General features: G+C 38.0%; 1 protein-coding gene across 1 annotated transcript in view; it reads left to right on the plus strand.

Annotated features, from left to right (window-relative positions):
- Positions 1-10,900: 10,900 nt before the first annotated feature.
- The window catches only part of RabX4 (RAS oncogene family member RabX4), a 29,852-nt gene continuing 18,792 nt past the window's right edge, over positions 10,901-21,960 (plus strand). The window contains exon 1 of the mRNA XM_065237727.1: positions 10,901-11,778. Within this exon, the coding sequence (XP_065093799.1) occupies positions 11,655-11,778 (124 nt within the window). The 5' untranslated portion in view covers positions 10,901-11,654. The remainder of the gene's footprint in view (positions 11,779-21,960) is intronic.

Consider the following 21,960-nt stretch of genomic DNA (forward strand, 5'->3'; position numbering starts at 1 on the left):
TTAATGAACCCGTCATCTGTGGGAGATAAAAAAAAAATAGAAAAGTGGAAATGAATCCGAGATAAAAAAAAACAAATACCGTCACAAGCAGGGACATGTCTAGCTGAATTACTCCATACACAGAACAGACATCCTTCAACTCTTGCAGCTGCTGCAGATACCTGTCAATCTTATTGAAATAGTAAGCATCTAACTGAAATTGGACTGCTCAATAGGACGAAATGAAAATTTACCGTGCAATTTAGTTCTATACCGTCGGATTTCTTGAAGCGACAAAGTATCATGGCTGTTTTGTGATTCTTGAAAAACAGAAAATACAAACTGATTATGACAACTATATACTGTTGTAAAGTAACCCATACCTCCGATTTCACCAAACTATTAGGCACGACCACGACTAAGAGCTTTCCAACCTGTACTAGAATCAACATCGACAACTCCAGAATAATTCTTTGTTCATAGTCATCTACAGTAATAATATGATAGATAGCCAAACAGTCGATGTTCAGATTGGCGAACACGGAGATGACAATCAAAAGCAGTACTACTCCGCAGAGATGATTGAGTTCTGCTACTTGTCCAGCGATCCGAAGGTGCAGTTTTCGTACGCGAGAGATCATGTGCTCATCACTCGGCGGTTTACAATTGTGCAGCGGATCGGAATCGTTGAACCGTTCTGACAGGGCTAGTATGATTCGGTTCACTTCCCTGAGCAAGTTGATGGCCAAGTATACGAAAAATGCGTACTGAGTTACAAACAGAACGGTCACGAGCAAAGGAATGTGAGCCACGATCAGAAAAGGTATTGCGCGATACGTTCCGTAGTTGAACATTGAAAGGATTACGATGATGATCTCAGTAATGCAGCTCAACATGAAGGTGATGATGCTGTAAAGCTTGGAAATGTGAAGAATTCGATCGCCCACGTGATTGCATTCTCGAAGCAGGTGCGAGAAATTTAAAATGATGGAGTAAAAATACGATCTAGCGAACTGACAGCCGATACAGATGAACGCCACGAGTAGCACATCTATGGTATGTTCCAAGCTATGGAAAAGTCGTATGAAGAAGGACGAACTGCCGGTAAAGTTAAATTCTGGGGTGTAGAAGCGAACGACTATGTTTGCTGACACGACAACGACGAGAATCAGCCAACCTGCCACTATCTGAACGATTCGTAGAAGTCTCATCAGGTGGGACATTTTTCCTATGTAAAGAGGAAACGGAACTGTGCACAAACATTGTCCTATCACAAAAATGGGGCTCATTGAGCTGAGCAGTTTTTGGCGAAATTTGCTTTCACTGTTGATGGTGAACATGGCTGCTGATGTAAAGAGGATTAACTGGCTTGATTATTAGAAACGGGTGGATTTTAAAGGAAGATGGGCTAGCGTGCTTGCAAGCCATAATCAGATAAACTAAAGCGTCTGAAATATTAACGAATAGCCGGTGATTAGAACTATCTGGTAGCATCATCTTAAACTAACAGCTGTTGTAAGCGTGAAGTTATAATTACGGTTTAAAAAAATATTGATTAGAACTATCGTACACAGTTCGAAAAAAAAAGAAGTTAATTTTTGTTAAATATGATGCACCTAGATATATCGTGGAAGTTTACATCGTGTTAAGCTATGAGACAGTCCATGAAATATTGCAATTGTACATATTTGTAAGCATCATTTCTTGTAAACTCCTAGTGAAAGTGAAAATAAATAGAAGAGTTAAGCATGGATGTTTACATCACTGATAATATTCAAAATTTTGTTTCGTGTAGATTGGATGATCGTATCAATTACTTAATTGCTCTTAATTAAAGTATAGATTATGAGGATAACACTTGCGGTCTAAAAAGTATGGTAAATGTACTAGTTTTATTCTTAGCAAGGCCAACCAGTAGTTTATTACGTTGAATACGTGGATGAAATAGACAGAAAAATAGCTAAAAGCTCAATAATCAGTCGGCATCGAGAGCACGATGCTCTCTTGCCGTGCGGATCTATTTACTTTTTGCTAAAGGAAGTATTACTGCTACCTAAAGCTACAACACTCATTTAAACTGCATTTCTCAGTGCTCAATATTACCTGCAAAATTTCTACCTTGTTCGACTCTTATTCCTCTTCGGCCCTTGTTTGGACCCTACCCGAGGAAATTCTGCTTGGACATCAACTTGGAAAATTCTTCTTCGATCCTTCGGATTCATATAGTATTCTGCTGGGAATTTGGAGTAACGTTTTACTGCCGCAATGGTGCCTAAATGCAAAAGAAAAGGGCAATCTCTTGATCCCTCTCCTGATGAAATTTATTTGAGCAATCCATTTGATATGCTCACGAATGATGTGAATGATCCATCATCCAGGCAATTTTCCAGTAATATTTCCAGGCTTAATGCCAAAAAGGAAAAGGTCCCCCCTATTGTGATAACCACTTCCGAATTCCAAGCCTTTCTCACGGAACTTTTGAACTTCGTTGAATTCAAGTTTTCACTTCAAGTTGGCCGTCGGGGTGAGTACCGTGTATTGGCGGAAACCTTGAATGGATTCCTACTGAGAAATAACTCAAATTTTTCACTTACGACACCAAAACTGAACGTCTGTTCAAGGTTGTCTTGGAAGGTCTACCCAGTGGTGAATCCCTGGATCAGACCAAAGCTGAATTGACAAAATTACTTGAAGTTGAGTCACTCCAAGTAATCAAAATGAAAATGAAATCCCGCATTGGCGATTCGCGCAACGAGATTTCTAATGATTTTTATTTAGTTCACTTCAAGTCTAGTGAACTAAACACCCTTAAGGCCTTAGAAAAAGCTAGCCTTATGATCCATGTCCGAGTGAAGAGGGAACACTTCAGGAAGTCTAGAAAAAATTTCCAAAACCTCACCCAGTGCCGTAAGTGCCAGGGATGGGTGGGCTATCCACCAGCCTTTTTTGCGGTGACTACCTTGAGCTTGAGAGACGGTCGGCTCCGGACAAATAGGGGACACTGATCAGAAAGTTCAAACACGGTCACCTATTCTTTCACTAATTAACTTTTTTTGAACAAAGCCTACTTACAATTTCTGGGGGAGGGGGGGGGGTGTGGAAGGGCCGGCCAGCACGTGGACCTCTGCTGCGGAAAATCGGACGGGGCGGCTATGGGTGCGATTGGATAATCGCTCGTTGGCTCGTTGGCACGTGTAGCCGGTCGATCGAGCACTACCTGTCCCGGTGCGATCTCGGGCTGATTTCGTAAACTGTGGCCTGACTCAGGCTCTACACACGGCTTTGAAGTAAAACTCAATGGGTCCGGCGGGTACGTGTGTTAATGGCTCGCCAGATGGGCTAGTTTAAAGGGATTCCCCTAACCTCTGGTCTAGCCACGGAGATCGTCTGGGGTGAGCTACACTCGCCTCTTTTGTTGGCTAGCTCGAGCTTGAAACCCTGGAGCTTCAAGGTCGGCTCCTGGCTTGTCGGCACTGATCAAAAGAACCAAACCCCTTTTTATCACTTTTACTCTTTTATTACTTACGATTTAGGTGTCTGTAGTGTGTATGTGTGTGTAGTGCTGGCCAGCGATGACGGGATTCTGCAGCGGGTGGGGTTTTTCGGCGGCGGATGAACGGACTGCTCACGGTGGATGCCAGTACTCGACGGTTATCACCGTGTGGCACGACGGATGTTGTACTGGAAGTCGATCGGGTGATCGACGGTGGTCTCCCAGTGGTCGTCGGTATATAACCGATGGACCCTTGCTACATGGGTGTTGGCGTATTGACGGACGTCCTCGTGGTTTTAGCCCGTAATTAATAGGTCCTGACTCTGTATTCGGTAGTTTCACCGGTATTTGTTGGCGACTCTATATTTTTCACTTCTCTTCAAAACTTTTAAGAAACTTAACTTGGCAGATCGATCTATCTCGCGCAATGGCTAAAGTGAAAGAGAACCTTCTCTTCAGTTTGACCCAGTAGCTTCCCCCTTGACCTAAGCCCATTTCCATCTCCCTCCCACTTTTCCACCACCCCTTGTCCATATCCTTCTCCTGTTTCCAACACCCACCTTCATCCTTACTCCTTCCCGTTATGTGTTCTGTGTTATGTGTTGTTGGTGTGACTGGGTTACAATATTTAGTTGGACCGTTGGTTTGGGAGTGGTCTTTCATTTGCCTTACATATTTAATTATATTTACATTCAAAACAAGACAATATTGCATACAAGAAACTGACATACAGATTGAATTCACAATGAACACACATATACCCTATTCCTCGCTCTCGCTATCTCCTGATTTTTCTCGCTCGAAGTGAACCAATAGGGTACAGGAACCAAAACGGTAACACGTGGGAAATAGGGAAAGGGTCTATTGTAGGTTATGCTACCGGAGTCCGTTTTATATTCTCCTACCTGATTCTACGGTACTAAACGGTTAGTTAACTTCGTTGTTCCACCAGTATTTGTACGTTCACTATTTAACGTACTATGTGAACTATGCACTTATAAACTTTGTTCTTCAACTTGGTAAAAGACGTCTTATTGATTTAAAGTTTGGCGTGGAAAAGAACTAGTGGTATTCTCTGGAACGGTAGCAGACCACATATTTCCCTTTTCCCTAAATGTCCCTTTCCGTCTTGATCGATTAGTCCCATTCAAAAATTCCCTTCTCCTCCATGATCCTGATGGTGGGTGTTGTTTTCTGTGTGCAAAGTGTAGGTGTATAGCAAATGATCTGTTCCTGTATTTAATTCGACCGTTCATAAAGACCAACTAAAAGTAAATTGGTACGCCCCTCGCGCGCCGCTAGCACGCATCTAGTGTTGGGAATCGAAAACCTTTGACATGGTTTTTTTTCTTCCTTTGATTTGTTTTCCGTCGATCTTGTTTTCCGTGATGAGCACCAATGCTACCGACACCAGGGAGGCACCTCCCACACCTGGACCCTACCTATCGACCCATCAAACTCATGAACCGGTGACCAACGGCAGAGATGTTATGCCTCAGAACATCCCGGCGGCGCCGACTGGGATTGAACTCAGGGCTGCTGGGGTGAGATGTAATCACGCTTACCACTACACCACCGGCGCCGCTATGACATGGGTTTGTTTTCACTTCTATAGAGAACAACTGGTGCAAGTTTGATCAAAGTAGTCGATCGCGTTCAGAAATAACGTCAAATGGAACTCGAAAGAAGAAAAAATAAAGTGCTGAAGATGCCGAAAACAACAGTTTGTCGAGTGCTCAAAACCTACAAAGAAACCCTGATGGTGGAAAGGAATCAGCGGACCTACGAAAAAAACTGGAACCAGGTGTCGTCAGCTGCGCAGCAAAGTGTTGAGGTGCGTTAGAGCCAACCCCGGTCTTTCGATCCGAGATGTGGCCAGAAGGTACAACGCAAAATTTCATTCAAGCGTACATCCCTGCATCGTTGGATGGTGCACTTCTGTAACCATCCGGAAGAAGGGGATCTTTTTCGGGAGCGATTGCGCTTTCAGCTGTTCGAAATGCGAAATGTTGTAAAACAGTATCGCAAACTGTCTGAGTAACTGCTCCCAATCTATCGGGAGAAAACCACCTGGAAGAACCCTGGATCCCACAGCGAAAGATAAACAAACGTCAACTTTTTGCAGACAACTTTGCCTCCATAAATGCTGTCATAAATCTGAACGGGTTAGGATCAAGCAAAATGGCTTTAGATAAATACAATTCAGCCTGCAAATTTTCTTCATAAAAGCCATTTTAAAACCTTATTAATTTGTTAAGGAATTCTTGAAAGCAAAACAACTTTTTCACAAATGACCCATGAAAATCAACTTTTATGCCACCGCCATCCCAACTAACATTTTCAGCTTTGTAAGCCAACTTTTCCAGCGTTGTGCTGTAAAGTAGCTGAAAAGAAGCTGCAGATACAGCTACAAGCAAAAGCTAGCAAAATAGTTTTGGAGAGCGTTTACTCAACTTTTTCACAACCATTATTCAATTTGTCAGTCGCACTGAATAACAACAGCCAAAAAACGCTAATGTCTCTTTTATACACATACTAATCAACTTTCAACTTGTAACTGCAAAACAAAGCTAATAAAGTGAATATATTACTCATTTGATGGCTTCTACACAATCAACCACTCTTGCTGAATAACATAAACATCAAAAGTGCTTTTTCAACAACTAAACATCCTGTACTCAGCTAATAAACTGTGTTAGAGCTACTTCGGAAGCATTTTCACAGTCAACTAGGTTTATTTTTAGACTTGTGCAGTTTTACAGCTTTTACTCTGCTCTTTTACAAAGCTGAAGTAACTAGTCGAGAAAAGTGATTCATGTGCACTATTATAAAGCCTCTACTCAGCGATTTTGTTGTAGAAGGGCATGTTGATTTGTTTACATCAGTTCAAAGTGTTGGCGTAGCGAAGTTGGTAGTGTCAAGGTTTGCCAATGAGGTCGTCTCGAGTTCGATTCCAGGTTCCGGTGCAGGGTAAATAATAATTAGGTGATTATTTGTAACTAATTTCGATTAATTTGATTCACAGCAAAATAAACTCAATAAATTCCTCCATAAAAAAGCGTAAAATGTATTTAACCTGGCTTCAAGAGAAAGCTGTGTAGTGATTATTGTATAACCGGGAAAAGGTTGAATAAGCGCCTTTCAAGTTCACACACAACTAAACAGCAGGATAACAGCTGTATAGAAGCGTTAATGGATATGCAATAAGAGCTTGTCCCAACCGTCTCAACAGCCATAAGTAGCTGACTAAGTTCGCCAGATTTGCTTGTATAGAGGTTGAGTAAAGGTTTCCTCATATCCGTATAACGTTTGAATACAGCTTGAGGCTGTATAAATGAAATGAGTAAAGCGTTTACATTGTGAAAATTGTTAGTTGGGTGTTACAATCTTCGGTTTTCAATCTATATTTCCTTAGATATAACTATATTTTGGTAAATTTAGCAATGAACAATCATTTAAATGCGAAAATAATTTAAAAAATCTCGGCCAAGCTCGATCTGAAGAATATATTTTATTTTTCAATGTTAAATAATAAGTCAAATCGACGTTTTACGAGGGTAGACTTAATTTTTTTTTCGATGTTTTCACGTACATTTCACTCAAAGTTCAATATGGCACTTAAAACTAGGCCACTTAATGAGAACTATTGTAATAAATTTGTATAGTCAACAATATTTTTATACCATTAGTTTCTATTTTAATTATTTTGATAAGATCGAATTCATAAATCGTTTTCTATCTTGATTGATGCTTTCCTAGTGGATTCAGCATGCGGCTAGGGAAAATGGCTCGGAAAGAGTTTTTATTGTTGCTAAATAGCTTTTATTGTAGCTTTCAAATGGTTCTCAATGCGTTCGTCATACAACCTTTTGCAGTTAATCAATCTTGAAGAGCTTTGAGAATACACCCTTCAGAACCTTCTCCAGGGTGGGCCAACTAGACATATTCTAGTCTTAATGAGGTTTTAGTGGGTGCATTAAGGACAATATAGCCTTGACCAGGGTTTTATGAATGTTGATTTATAGTTGCATTGTAGTATTTCATAAAACATAAAATGTTACTAGAGGGACGTGGGGATGTGCCGGGTAGATTCAAGTTCGTGTTTGCTGACAAGTTCGCGAAGTTGTGACCTGAAAACGGAAACATTCGTCACATCCTCGACGATGACATCCCAACTTTACATCGAAGAATGCCTGAAAAAGCGTGTATTGCCGTTCATCCGCAAGCATAGGGGTAAAGTCATCTTTTGGCCCGATTTGGCCAGCTGCCACTACTCCAAGGTGGTTATGGAGTGGTATGCTGCCAATAAGGTCGATTTTGTCCCCAAGCTAATGAATCCTCCAAATTGCCCGGAATTTCGACCAATCGAAAAATACTGGGCAATTTTAAAGCAGCGACTTCAACGAAGGACTTCCAGCAAATGCGAGAAAAATGGAAGAAATGCACTGATTCCGTGTCCGTTTCCACTGTGCGGGCGCTGATGGGCTCCATCGAGAGGAAGGTTCGAGATTTCGTTCGAACTGGAGAAATGTAACCATCTAATGCTGTAACTTTGAAGTTTTTATAAAAGTGCTATGAAGCAACCATTAATGAACTTTTTCAACTTACCAATTTAGACTTTTTGTGCGTACCAATTTACTTTTAGGCAGCCTTTACTGGACTTCATGTTATTCAGTTCCCTAATTCCTATCTGTTTTATGTATATGAATGAGCCATTAGTGGTTTTCTATTCATTTACCATTTAGTTTTAGCAATATGAATTATAGTATCATTAATTCTAAACAAACATTAGTTCAATCATTACTGGTTACAAACTTTCATGGTTCTCAGACTTGAGCGCACCGAACAGCAGTATACTAGTGGATTGCTGTCTCGTTCGGTTGAGTGCTAGCTCTTTATAGCACTGCTATTGCTCTGCTCGAGCTTTTTCCATAGGGTAAAGTTTGGTACGGTAACAATGTAAGACTCGCAAAGTGATCCTACAGTCTCGTTCTAAGCGACAGGTAGGAAACGCTCTACATTCCCGAACAGGTACTAATTTCTCTACTGTTAACAACGGTCATGTTAACAATGTTCAGCAAGTAAATGGAGCTACCTATGCTGCTATTGTAGCTGCACACTTAGAAATACCTAATCTTACACGTGACGGAATCCATCTTCGACATAAAGGATAAAACGTAAACAAACATGTCATGTAAAATTAAGTGCTTCGAGACTGAAAAGTTCGAAAGTACGTTTTATTGAGCTGAATTTTGCGTCTATTATGACTCAATTTTATGTCAAAATTGACGCTCGTATATGTCAGTCTCAGAGCACCTAAACTTACATCAATTTTTCTAAATGTGTGGCAGAAATCGAAATCCAAATTCTAGCCAACATAATTTTAACCGAAATTTTGATGATTTTAAATTAGGTAGCATGGTGCTTTTAGTTAAAATGGAATATTCACAAAAATTGTTAATTTACATGATTACTTGTTTTGCATTGATTTGTTTTCCGTCGATCTTGTTTTCCGTACTGAGTACACTAAAAAAAGTCCACACGTCTAATCGAAGTGTTCAAACACTTGATTTTTCATATATTCAATCACATTTATTTTAAGTGTATTTCATCATGGTTCAATGTGTTCTACACGTTGATTTCTAGTGATTCAAACTTTGAAATGTTGATAATCTTTCTCTATCAATTGAAGTGCATTGCACATTGAATCACGGGGCCTCCCTTAGCTCTGTCTGTAAAGGCGCAGCTACAAAGCAAACCCATGCTGGAGGTGTATGGGTTCGATTCCCAGTCCGGTCTAGGAATTTTTCGGGTTGGAAAATTTATCGACTTTCCTGGGCATATAGAGTATGATTGTACTTGCCACACATTTATATTAATGCAAAAATGGTATAGGCATCGAAAGCTCTCAATTAATAACTGTGGAAGTGCGTCTAGAACACTAAGTTGAGAGCACGCAAGAAGCTAGTATGCGATAAGCAATAAGCTTGAGATGCGAAGAAGAAGAAGGAGCACATTGAATCACACCAGCGGTGGAAACTAACGATTTTAAATTGGCTCACTGCTTGACTAGCCTATTGGTCCCAAGCAAATCGATAAACGTAGCCCATTCTAGTCAAAATTATAGTACTACACTATCTTTGTTTTGATTTGCTATAAAATTTTGACAGATAAAATGCGGGGCTCGTGGATTTTCCTATGCATAGATTAGCTTGGGACCGAAGAGAGTACCAGAGCTGAGCCAAAAAGTTGAGCACGTTTCTTCGGGACCTTCTAGGCTTAGAGTTGCCTCTATGATCCCACTACTATTCAAAACAGATGAATTTGAAGTGTTTTGCATTTCAATGCTATGTGAATTGCTTGTTGTGTAAGGTAAACATCGAAAACATGAGTTGTGACTTCATCCTTATCAACCAGCCTCATATATGAGAACAATCGTGGCCCATTGAGATCGAACGAAGAAAATGGCAGCAGTACACCCTCCAGGATCAAATTTCAAATCAGAGCCATAAAAAAAGCACTTGTAAGCTTTTATATATATTTGTCGATTTAATTTTGGAGTCGGTCAAGTAGAAGTTGATAAAGCAGAATATTGTAGAACATTGAACTATGATGTGTAAAGCTACTGATATCACCATGTGAGGCACATAGACTCCAAGTGTGTCACAATTCGAACCAATAATTAAGTGTGAGACACATGATGATGACGTGTGGAATTTTTTGAGTGTAGGTTAGGAGAATCTTTACTATTTTTGCAAAGGCTTATATTTTTGGGCTTAAACATTATTTTCAACAACCCAACCAAGAGATTTAACCTATACCTTTCGTTGCCGGCTATTTTTCAACCAACTGAGCTGATATTATGTACATGTTTAGTTTGAGGTTGATGCTAATGACATAAAAATCAGATCGATTGTTTAGGAAGCAGACGAAAAAATAGCGGTGCTATATATGTTTCAAGAAAGACGTTTCAATAAAGTCCATCGCTTACTTGAGATTTCCATAGTCATTGGCCCACTCTCAAAAAAACATTTTGTTATTTCACGCCGTAGATGATAAGATGGAAGTAAGGATTTAAGAAAAAAAAAAAAAAATTGTTTTTTGATCATCCCTACTGAGCATACCAACAGTGCACTCCAGCAGCAACCATCGGAGATGATTCATCCTGAACAATCGCAACATGCACATCATCGCCGTCCATAGCTTGAGGGCGGGAGGATATCTTCCCGCTTTTAGTGGTGGCACGCGGTGCCTGCCCTCTCGGTTTCCATCCCGGAACGATTTCCTTATCGCTCCGCTATAGGATAGGACGAACGTCGTCAGACACGGTCGTTCGGGACGAAATGCAAACGCAAGCGGGAACCGTTTCGCCAAACAGATGAGATGCGACGCATGCGCTCCGATTGTATCGATTTTTCATAAAATTGTTTGTTGAATCATACCCGATCGCCATCAGTCACTTTTCATTGCCTGCTGGTTGCCGTTGCCATCGGCGCTGCCAAGGAACGGAATTCGCCGAGTTAGCGAAACAGTGTCCTCCCGAGTCTCTAGCTCTTCAAGTCCAGAGTTCCAACCAGTTTATTGGAATTTTAAAATTCGGTACCGGTCGCTAACGAATCCAAACTTCCTTCCGTTAACATAAGATCTCGGTCTGTGAATCTTGATCCTAAGTTTCAGCCTTCGTTGGAACAAAAATGTAATCATTGAGTATCGGATAATACAAACAAAAAAACTAAATTCGCGAGTGCATTATTGATGAGTGGAAAATTGTGTCCCCAATCGGCACTTCCCGTGTAAAGTAATTTCGTTCTTCGAGTCTGTTCGCTGGAAACAAAGAAGTGAAAACATTGCTCTTCGTAGACGGAGGAGTGGGCGAATTGCCAAACCAAGGGAGGTTGGCCCAAACAGTCAATCGATTTTGCAAAATTCTCTGATAAAGCACAACGTTTGGCAGCGGATATCACGCCAATAATAGTAGCGAGTAGTGATTAAATTATTCATACATTGTTTGAAATAAAAACCGGGCGAAGTTTTCTATTGGAGTTGAGCTGTTCTAAGGGAGGTAAAAAAAGGATACTCCTATAGGCGGGGGTCTAGGAAAACAGAACAGCTTTCGTCTAGATATAGTACGAACCGGACGACGAAGGATCTGCCTACAGACAGCTGAGGAAAAAAAAAAAGGATGGCTCTGGATTTTGCGGCAACGTACAAGGTGCTGGTGCTGGGTGATTCCAATGTTGGCAAAACGTGCATCGTTCATCGATATTGCGATGAGAGATATTACGACACGTATATTTCAACAATCGGTAAGTGTTGAATGGGACAACGAGATTGGAAAATTGTGTTTGCAATACATTCCTGCAGCCTAATCTACCCACCTGCAGTGAATACGGGGTTTGTTGTTGTTGGGCTAGTAGTAGCACTATTTGCTGGTGGTTGGGATAAAATAGATTCAATCTGTGTTCTTGTGCTCTGCCTGATGAGGTTGATGCATAGCTGAGCGAGCCTGAATTGAAAGTTTTGTTTGAAAAAGCCAGGGTAAAAGCGAATATTTACAGGAGTATCGGAGTGCTTTTACATGATGATGTGTTTTTGGAATGTATGTATTTAGATAGACGCTACAATCAGTAGGGGAGACTGGATACACTTGATCTCCCCTTGGTTTCTCGATATGCTGAGAAGTTTTTTTTTCAGATAAGTTTCCACAAAGTTCCGTCTAGACGGAAGGTAATGTTATGGTGAGATTTGTGTCAGATTGTGGAACGAATATGTTTTTGAGAGCAGTTCGTATGCTTTCACTCATTAGACTTTTCTTAGTCAGCATGAAAATTCCTAATAACTTTTTGGGTTTTCTCGAAAAACATACACAATTTTCACATCTCAAAGCTGTGAATAACTAGAATCGATTATTGAAATTTTAATTTTTTGTACAGTTTGATATTAAGTTGAAAACTCAGTTAAGGGACATTTGATGCTCCCACACTAAAACCTGACTTATGAATGTGAAAAAAATAAAACACTGTTTATGGACACCTGATTCTTCAAAATTTTCACACACTTTCGAATTTTCGACATTCGATTTGTGTGTAAAAAAAAATATTCAAATGCATATCAATTGTTAAAATTGCTTTTTTTGACAATTTTGAGAAACCGTACATTCAGAGATGTATACATCATGTCAGAGGCTCAAGAGAGTTAAAAAAATCCTATGAAAAATCCCTGAGTTTACTCTCCAAATTTTACAAAATGCGTTTTGAGACAAACGTAGTTTTGGAAATTATACATAATTTTAAAGCCTTTTGTGCATTTAAAAACTTACAAAAGACATTTCCCTGTGAACCTGTGTGAAAACCACATCAAGTTTCGATTTTTTCGCTGATCATTCAAGTGTGTCCACTCTCCCCTATAGAATGGTGGGTTATAGTTGTATGTCCATTTTTTCAATTATTTTTTTTTTATCAAGGCTCAAATTAGTAAGCTTTACGAAGCCGAAATTTATTTTACTTTTTACAATGTTTCTTAATACAAATGTTTTTTTCCTCTATTCGGGACATAAAACCACTGCGACCAGTAATTTGGTCCAGGCAACCCGAGGACTTATTACTATTAACAAGGCGTAAAAAGTAACAAGGGCTAAGATGTGTTCCTTTGATTACTGAAAAATCCTGTTTTCCTAGTTTGAAGTAATCAGGACTAGAAATCGGTGGTAGATCTTATATCCCGTAAAGTACCACGAAAAGGTGATCTACCCACGTTACGGGGCCAACATTTAAATGGAACTCTGAGGACAATCCAAATAACTGTTTCTAGGGATTTCTGACCACAATTCTAGGATAATTCTGACAAGAGCTCCAAAGAATTCCTGATATTATTTCCACCAGAATTTAAATACTAATTCCAAGAAAATGTGAATATATTACTCATATATTACATGAATAGACTGGCCCACAAAAATAAAATTTCTAATGTTTCATGGATCAGCCCTTAGATTTTAGCCGGTGGTGTAGTGGTAAGCGTTTTTTTTAACTCTTTATTTGTTCCAAATTCAAAATAAATTACATTTTATTTTTAACCTAGGTGCTCCAGTTACTACAGTAACTTACCAGCCTTAATTGTTATGATATATATGGGTCATTCCGCGCGAAGTGTACACAGCACATGAAATTGACCCCTTCCGATTTGGACCAAATTTGTAGGGAATGTTCATTTAAGTTCGAATTTTAAAAATCCAAAGTTTTATGCTAATCGGAGCACCCCTCGGTCAAGGGGCGCATTTTCCATTTTTCGTGATTCTTTGGAAAGCACTACTTTCTTTTGTTCATATCTCCGGAACAAATAAAGCTACAAATTGCATTAGGTATTGTTTTAATAAGGAAATTAGACAAGAAATCTTAATATGTAATTTTTGTTTCTGTACAGTGTTGCCAAATAATTGTTTGAAAACTTTAAATGCAGTTTTCTCATAATACGTGTCGTTTAATTTTCATTTTAAGGACACCATCGTGTTCTTTATCCTTTTTTACATAAGATACACCTAACGACAAAAAGTAATTTGCGTAGTTCCTGAGATATTGCATTTTGAATGAACAAAAGTCATAAATTATGGGTAACACTTTTTTTTTTAATTTTTTTTCCATTTTCTCTTAATAAGTGGATTAATTCTCATGACTTATTGTGTGAAATAATATTTAAAGAAAAAAAAAATCGATTAAATTACCAAGAACAGAGTTGCCAAATTTAAATATTATTATGCGTCTAAAAACTTTAAACGTGATTTTTTTAAGTTGATGCATCTAAATATTTGGTTTGATTGCACCATCGACACCCACAGCATTTTTACATTTTAGACTATCTAAAACAAAGTTCAACGCAATGTAACATTTTGGGAAAACAAATGAAAGAAAGGTGTTTTTTTTTTTATTTTTCTTATGCATTTTCTAAAGCATTGGAATTAATATCCAAACCTATTATTTTAAAAGTTTTCAGAAGGTAAGTGCACAACGGACCTCAATCTATATTTTTGGTACAAGAACGCCAAAATAACTATTTCGACAGTGAGCATGCATAAGGGCGAATACGCGATGATCGATTCTCTTCATCGATTTTCTCTTTGCATTGCTACAGCTAAGCGAAACAATTTTCTAGAATTTGTTCAATACAGAGTAGTAACAGGTTGTATTGGCTATAAAAATTAACAGCAAACGCACCGAGAAACGTTAAATCTAGCGAGTTATTAACAAAAGAGAAAATCGACGAAAAGAATCTATCATCGCGTATAGGCCCTTATGCATGCTCACTGTCGATTTATGGTCAGCCATAAAACAAGACAAAAATATGAAATATAAGACAAAACTGTAATTTGCTCATGTTTTGCATACGATCCAGAATTTCGAGATCAAATAGATGTCTTTGAAGATGTCATCTATTAACGTATAAAATATGAAATTTTTAGATTTTTTTTTTCATTTATTAGACGTCTATGTTTTAAGCATCTCTGGCACATCTGTCTAGTTCATTAGAAGTTTGCAGATACCGAGTGGAAAATGGTGTGTTCTATTAAGGGGACCAGCCACTTTGCCACCTTGTGTTAAGCACATCAAAAACACTCTTCGACACACTCAAACATCCTTCAACCACCATGAGAACCAATTTTTCAATCTTTTCTGGCAGAACTACCATTCATTTGATGTCCTTTTTTGTTTTTGTTGATTTTTTTTTTCTGAAGGAGAGTCTTCCAGAAATCGGTAGGATTCCACAAAAAAACTGATCGGGACACCGAAGCAGCCCTCACCCCCGCAATTAGGAAAGAAGATTCAACTTCAAGCTCAACATTGAAAAAAACAGACAATTTCAACCTCTAACAACCTAGAATATCTGTAACTGTTAATGAATAAAGCAGATAATAATTATCATATCAATTATTGATCGATAGCTGAAGACAGATATTTCTTTCTAATGTGTTTGATGCCCTTTCATCGTGGATTTCATATACACAATACTAAATCAGAGAGATCCATCCTGCTAGCTGCCGCTTACAAATAGGTTCGTTTTTTTTGTTGCGAAATTTAGATCGAGAGATTGCTTAGAAAGGGGCGTGCTCGGTTTGGTTATCTGGGCTTGATTGCGACTGGAATTCGGTTGGGATGGATTTGAGAGGACTTATTGATTTGAGCCAGGATGTCAAGCATCATGACATGAGAATGCGACGGCTGAGAGAGTACTTTTTGAGATCGGAGTGGAACTCCAGACATACATACACAGCACATTCTTTTAGATATGTGTTGCGGATGACGATCAGGGATGCGAATTTGAATTACTGTAAGTTGTTTACATAGACGTGTGCATTATTTCTGGAATTCCGTGCTTTCGCTGTGCATGATCAAATGGGTAAATTTTTGGAGAACAAAAAAAAAGAATTCTGATTATAAACAAAAGTGGATGTAATGCTAGCCAGTAAGCATTAATTTTAAATAAACATTTTAACAGCTAGGTCGACATGCAGAAACACTAATAAACACATTCCGACACTTTAAAGCACACAAGAAACACAATTACCCCCCGTAACGTGGGTAGATCACCTTTTCGTGGTACGTTAAGGGATGTAAGATCTACCACCGATTCCTAGTCCTGACTACTTCAAACTAGGGGAACAGGATTTTTCAGTAATCAAAGGAACACATTTTAGTCCTTGTTACTTTTTATGCCTAGTTGATAGTGACAAGACTTGGCTTTGTCCAACGAGGATGATCTTGAAACAAAGAAAAAAATAGTTAGTTAGTCTTCATCTATGTGATTCCTAATCTTCTATTCGTTGTTCCCTAATTTGAAGTGTTTAAGACTAGGGTTCTGACGGAGATGAACCAGCCTACGGCTGAAAATCTCCTAAATAAAGAAAGAAGAAAAAAAAAAAAAAAAACTAGGGTTCTGATGCATGGTCATTATCGGTGTCATTCCTTAATTTTGTTGCTAAGGAATCAAATTTTGACTGGCAAAGTGGCGTGGCTTTGGAGGGTGTTTCAACACTCCGAAGGGTATACATAGCGGGACCTTTCAATTAGAGTCGGATCCTTGAGATAAATGCGAGAATGACAACTGTAAAAAAATCGAATACTTCATCATTTCTCAATAGTGATGGAGTAATGCGACATGCACTAAACTAAGGACACGGGAAATACTACAATAGATCAAATTACTGGTCGCAGAGGTGTTAGGTCCCGAACAGTGGAACACAATTACAAGCTTCGTTCTGGTGTCATGGAACTGAAAAGTGTTTGTGATGGCCATGCTAAGCAATATGGAGACCTGTATGCGACAATGCAACGACAGTGCTGCAACCCATTGAATACAGTTATTCGTCGCAAGAGTTTGCATCCAATTTTTGCGCGGTTCCATGACGAGTTCAATAAGAACTTTGCCAAAAATTATCGAAGGTCGGAAAGTATGCGTGCAATGTCATTTGGCGGTTAAAAAAACATGGATAATGACCAGCCATCTGCAGGTAAAATTCATCTTGAATTATTCATTTCAATCCAAGCTGTACGAAAACACGTCTATATTGTAGCGAAACAATCCGAGTTTTTCAAATTCACTCGTCATAGCTTACGTGAAGGTGAAGTCGTTGTAGTGGCAGATTTCTCTGAAAACTATTCTTTTGTTTTTTTAGTGTACAGAGAATTCATGATAATAATTTGCTTGCAACCGTTCACACTTTTGCTGCCTACACTGTACACCAGAATAAAGTTGTACCATTGAACTGCGTCATAATGTCCGATACTCTAGAGCACAGTACAACAACATTTCATGCTTTCCAGCGCCATTTCATAGAGTATCTCAAATCCTAGGTATAACAGTTGTCCAAAATCTCGTACTTCTCGGTGCGGTATCACAATATAAGAACCGATTTAATATTATAACCCTTGTTTTCCACGAAAGCAAATTTGGGGTGCCCACTGAGTGGCACATGGCAAAGGACCAAGCGACGGATTGGGATGAACTTTGAAGAGATTGGCAACGCGAGCTAGTTTACAAGGAGCCACGAAACGTGCAAAGCAAGTGGATTCGAATAATAATGGGAAGAAATCATCACGAAGTGCTAGCCTTGAGAAGAAAAATAAGTAAATTGTAATTTATGCTTTACTTTGTTATAATAAAATGTAAGAAACCAATCGATCAGTGTTTGATACAATATTTTATGGATTGGAATGTCTTAATTTATAATGCAATTCGTTTAGATTATTACTAGTGTAAAGTTTTCAGCCATTTTTAAATTTGTCAACACTGCATAAAAACTATTGTTGGTTTTATCATACCTATTTTGTTTCCATCAAGTATTATTTAACACAGTAAGTCATGACAATGAATCTTATTACGAGGAAACGTTAAAAAATAACCCTCATAATTTATGACTTTCGTTCTTTCAAAATGCAATATCTCAGGAACTACGCAAATTACTTTTTGTCGTTAGGTGTATCTTATGTAAAAAAGGATAAAGAACACGATGGTGTCCTTAAAATGAAAATTAAACGACACGTATTATGAGAAAACTGCATTTAAAGTTTTCAAACAAAAATAAAAATTATTTGGCAACACTGTACAGAAACAAAAATTGCATATTTAGATTTATTGTCTAATTTCCTTATTAAAACAATACCTAATGCATAAATTTGTAGCTTTATTTGTTCCGGAGATATGAACAAAAGAAAGTAGTGGTTTCTAAAAAATAATGAAAAATGAAAAATGTGCCCCTTGATCGAGGGGTGCTACGATCAGCATATAACTTTGGATTTTTAAAATTCGAACTTAAATGAACATTCCCTCCAAATTTGGTCCAAATCGGAAGAGGTCAATTTCACTTTTGCAATTTTTTGTGACCACTTGGCGCGGAATGACCCATATCTAAGTTTTTTTACATTGTTCCTGTCTTGGCAATTCAGTATTTTAAACAGGTTTTTTAAACCTGTATGTCAGTATAACAATTGATATCTTAAAACTAAATCTTATCTAAGTATAAAGGGAATTAATCGTTGCAATTGAGGATTGTAACGATTTTTGCCGGAAATTATTAATTATTTTGTTGGACATATGTGCTAAAGTCTCAACATTCGAAATTCTATGTACTTCGGTAGTACTGTACCAGGGAGTAGTGGTAAGCGTGACTGTTTGCTCACCCCAAAGGGTCTGAGTTCAATCCCAGCCGAGGTCGAAGGGGATTTTTCTGAGGCATTAAAATCTCTGGTCTCATTTGGTTTGGTTATTTTTAATTTTGTATGAGGAATTTGGATAAAATACATGGAAAAATAACACTCCTACTCTTTATTGATCATGAAAAAGCTGCATGATCTTTGGTAGTAACTGGTAGTAACTGATCGCAAATTGTATCTTTGTTTTTACCAAAACCCAGATATCTAGGAATCCATAAAAAATAATACCGATTAAAACTCCATCCTCAAACAATGCTACTTTTCTCTATAAGTTATCTAAAAAAAATTTAATCCGGATGTCACCAATTTTCGACCAAAACACAACGTGCTTGTTCCGAAAATAAACATATAGGGTAACGCGCTACTTCATCGTTATAGCCAATTTCCGCTCTATCGAGTAGAAAACATAATATCAATAATATTAATGTCCATATGACGAGAAAATCCAATGACGTTTCAATACTTTATGACGGAAATGAAACTATTAGGAGGAATGAAGATGCAGTTTTATAATTAAAAACCCGAATTTATCCACCTATGGTGTGATCAGACCCTTCTTACTTATTCAAGTTCTATTTGGTGAGGCTACCAAATCACCTTATCATCGTATTTTAATGTGATTTAATGGGTTTTAATTCAATTCATATTCAAGCAACTTCCCCGGGGTACCCGGAACATGTCCAAGTGTGTCCAATGTGGTTTGGAACACTTAACACGACTTGCATTGATCTTACTTTTGAATTCTGTAGTAATTTGATGTGTCGCATGATGGTTTTGATACGTTTTCCGTTAAATCCAGCGTGAAGGCCCATATTCACCGGATCTTATTCCGGCCATATCTTCGGAACCGGTTCACCGATTCCAAAACCGTTCAATAGCGTTCAATGGGACCCCAAGACCTATCATTTGGCGCCGAGTTTCATGTTTTCCTGAACAACTTTGCCAGAGACAGGGATGGAAAATCATTTGCATTCATTTCGTGCATTCATTTACATTAATTTGCCTCTAACTTATTTCATCAACAGAATACCGTAAAATGATGTATAAAACTTTTGTAGCTTTTGATATTAACTACAACTTTTGTTAATAACTAAAATCTGCCCAAATAACATTTTCTGCTTTGTAAGCCAACTTTTGCAGCGTTGTGCTGTAAAGCAGCTGAAAAAAAGCTGCAGATACAGCTGCAAGCAAAAGCTAGCAAAATTGTTTTGTAGAGCGTTTACTCAACTTTTTCACAACCATTATTCAATTTAACAATCTCACTGAATAACAACAGCCAATAAACGCTAATGTCACTTTTATACACATCCTAATCAACTTTCAACTTGTAGCTGCAAAACAAAGCTAATAAAGTGAATATATTACTCATTTGATGGCTTCTACACAACCAACCACTCTTGCTGAATAACATAAACATCAAAAGTGTTTTATCAACAACTAAACAACCTGTACTCAGCTAATCAACTGTGTTAGCGCTACTTTGGACGCATTTTTACAGCCAGCTAGGTTTATTTTTAGACGTGTGCAGTTTTTCAGCTTTTACTCTGCTCCTTTACAAAGGTGACCCAACTAACAATTTTCACCATGTAAAAGCTTTACTCATTTCATTTATACAGTCTCAAACGTTATACGATATGAGGAAACCTTTACTCAACCTCTATACAAGCAAATCAGGCGAACTAAGTCAGCTACTTATGGCTGTTGGAACGGTCGGGAGAAGCTCTTATTGCATATCCACTAATGCTTCTATACAGCTGTTATCCTGCTGTTTACTTGTGTGTGTACTTGAAAGGCGCTTATTCAACCTTTTCCCGGTTATCCAATGATCACTACACAGCTTTCTCTTGAAGCCGGGTTAAATACTGTTTACGCTTTTTTTATGAAGGAATTTATTGAGTTTATTTGGCTGTGAATCAAATTAATCGAAATTAGTTACAAATCATCACCAAATTATTTACCCTGCACCGGAACCTGGAATCGAACTCGAGACGACCTCATTGGCAAACCTTGACACTACCAACTGTGCTACGCCAACACTTCGAACTTATGTAAACAAATCAACATTCCCTTCTACAACAAAATCGCTGAGTAGAGGCTTTATAATAGTGCACATGAATCACTTTTCTCGACTAGTTACTTCAGCTTTGTAAAAGAGCAGAGTAAAAGCTGTAAAACTGCACACGTCTAAAAATAAACCTAGTTGACTGTGAAAATGCTTCCGAAGTTGCTCTAACACAGTTTATAAGCTGAGTACAGGTTGTTTAGTTGTTGAAAAAGCACTTTTGATGTTTATGTTATTCAGCAAGAGTGGTTGGTTGTTTAGAAGCCATCAAATGAGTAATATATTCACTTTGTTAGCTTTGTTTTGCAGCTACAAGTTGAAAGTTGATTAGTGAGTGTATAGAAGTGACATTAGCGTTTATTGGCTGATGTTATTCAGTTCGACTGACAAATTGAATAATGGTTGTGAGAAAGTTGAGTAAACGCTCTCCAAAACTATTTTGCTAGCTTTTGCTTGTAGCTGTATCTTCAGCTTCTTTTCAGCTACTTTACATCACAACGGTTGAAAAGTTGGCTTATAAAACTGAAAATGTTAGTTGGGATGTGTTACATATTTTACGACACATTTAAAAACATTTTTCGTGTTATTGGCCTGTTTGAAAAAGCACTCAAACTATCACTTATGAAATGTATTTCCGATACAGCCATCACAAATTCTATGTTGTATTCTTATTGCTTATGACGATTTCTGATTATATACTCATTCAAAGTTTCACATTTAAACAACTAAACTGTTTCAGTTTCACTTATTTTTTTCTACATTCATCGAGCATTATCAAAGTAGCCCCAAATCGAAATACTGAAGTTTGGGCACAAAACTAAGAAAAAAAATGTGCAAATGCTTTAATTTCTATTGAACAAATTACTAACGAATAAACTCTTGGATCCTCAGGACTTGTTTTAAAAATATAAAATTCGAATTTGAATTTGAAAAACATTCGTTGTTGTAAAAAATATTTAGAATATAGGGGAAATGCAGGTAATGTCGGCCTAAGTGTCCCTTATTTGGGCCCATACATTAATTCAGCAATCGACTAAATTTTCAATAGCAACCAAAAATATCCATTTAAGTAACGTCATAATAACGCGTTAATCTAGATAAAATTGATAAATAGCAGATTTTTAGCGATGGGACCAATTTTAGATCCATGGCCAACATTAGAGACATTTCCCTTAAAAAAAACAACAATGGTCATTTATTTCACTTTGAATGAAAAATATCGAAAA

The sequence above is a fragment of the Ochlerotatus camptorhynchus genome, unplaced genomic scaffold, assembly GCF_037179485.1.
Source record: "Ochlerotatus camptorhynchus isolate MF236.1 unplaced genomic scaffold, CSIRO-AGI_Acam_v1.1 ptg000639l, whole genome shotgun sequence".
Lineage (NCBI taxonomy): Eukaryota > Metazoa > Arthropoda > Insecta > Diptera > Culicidae > Ochlerotatus > Ochlerotatus camptorhynchus.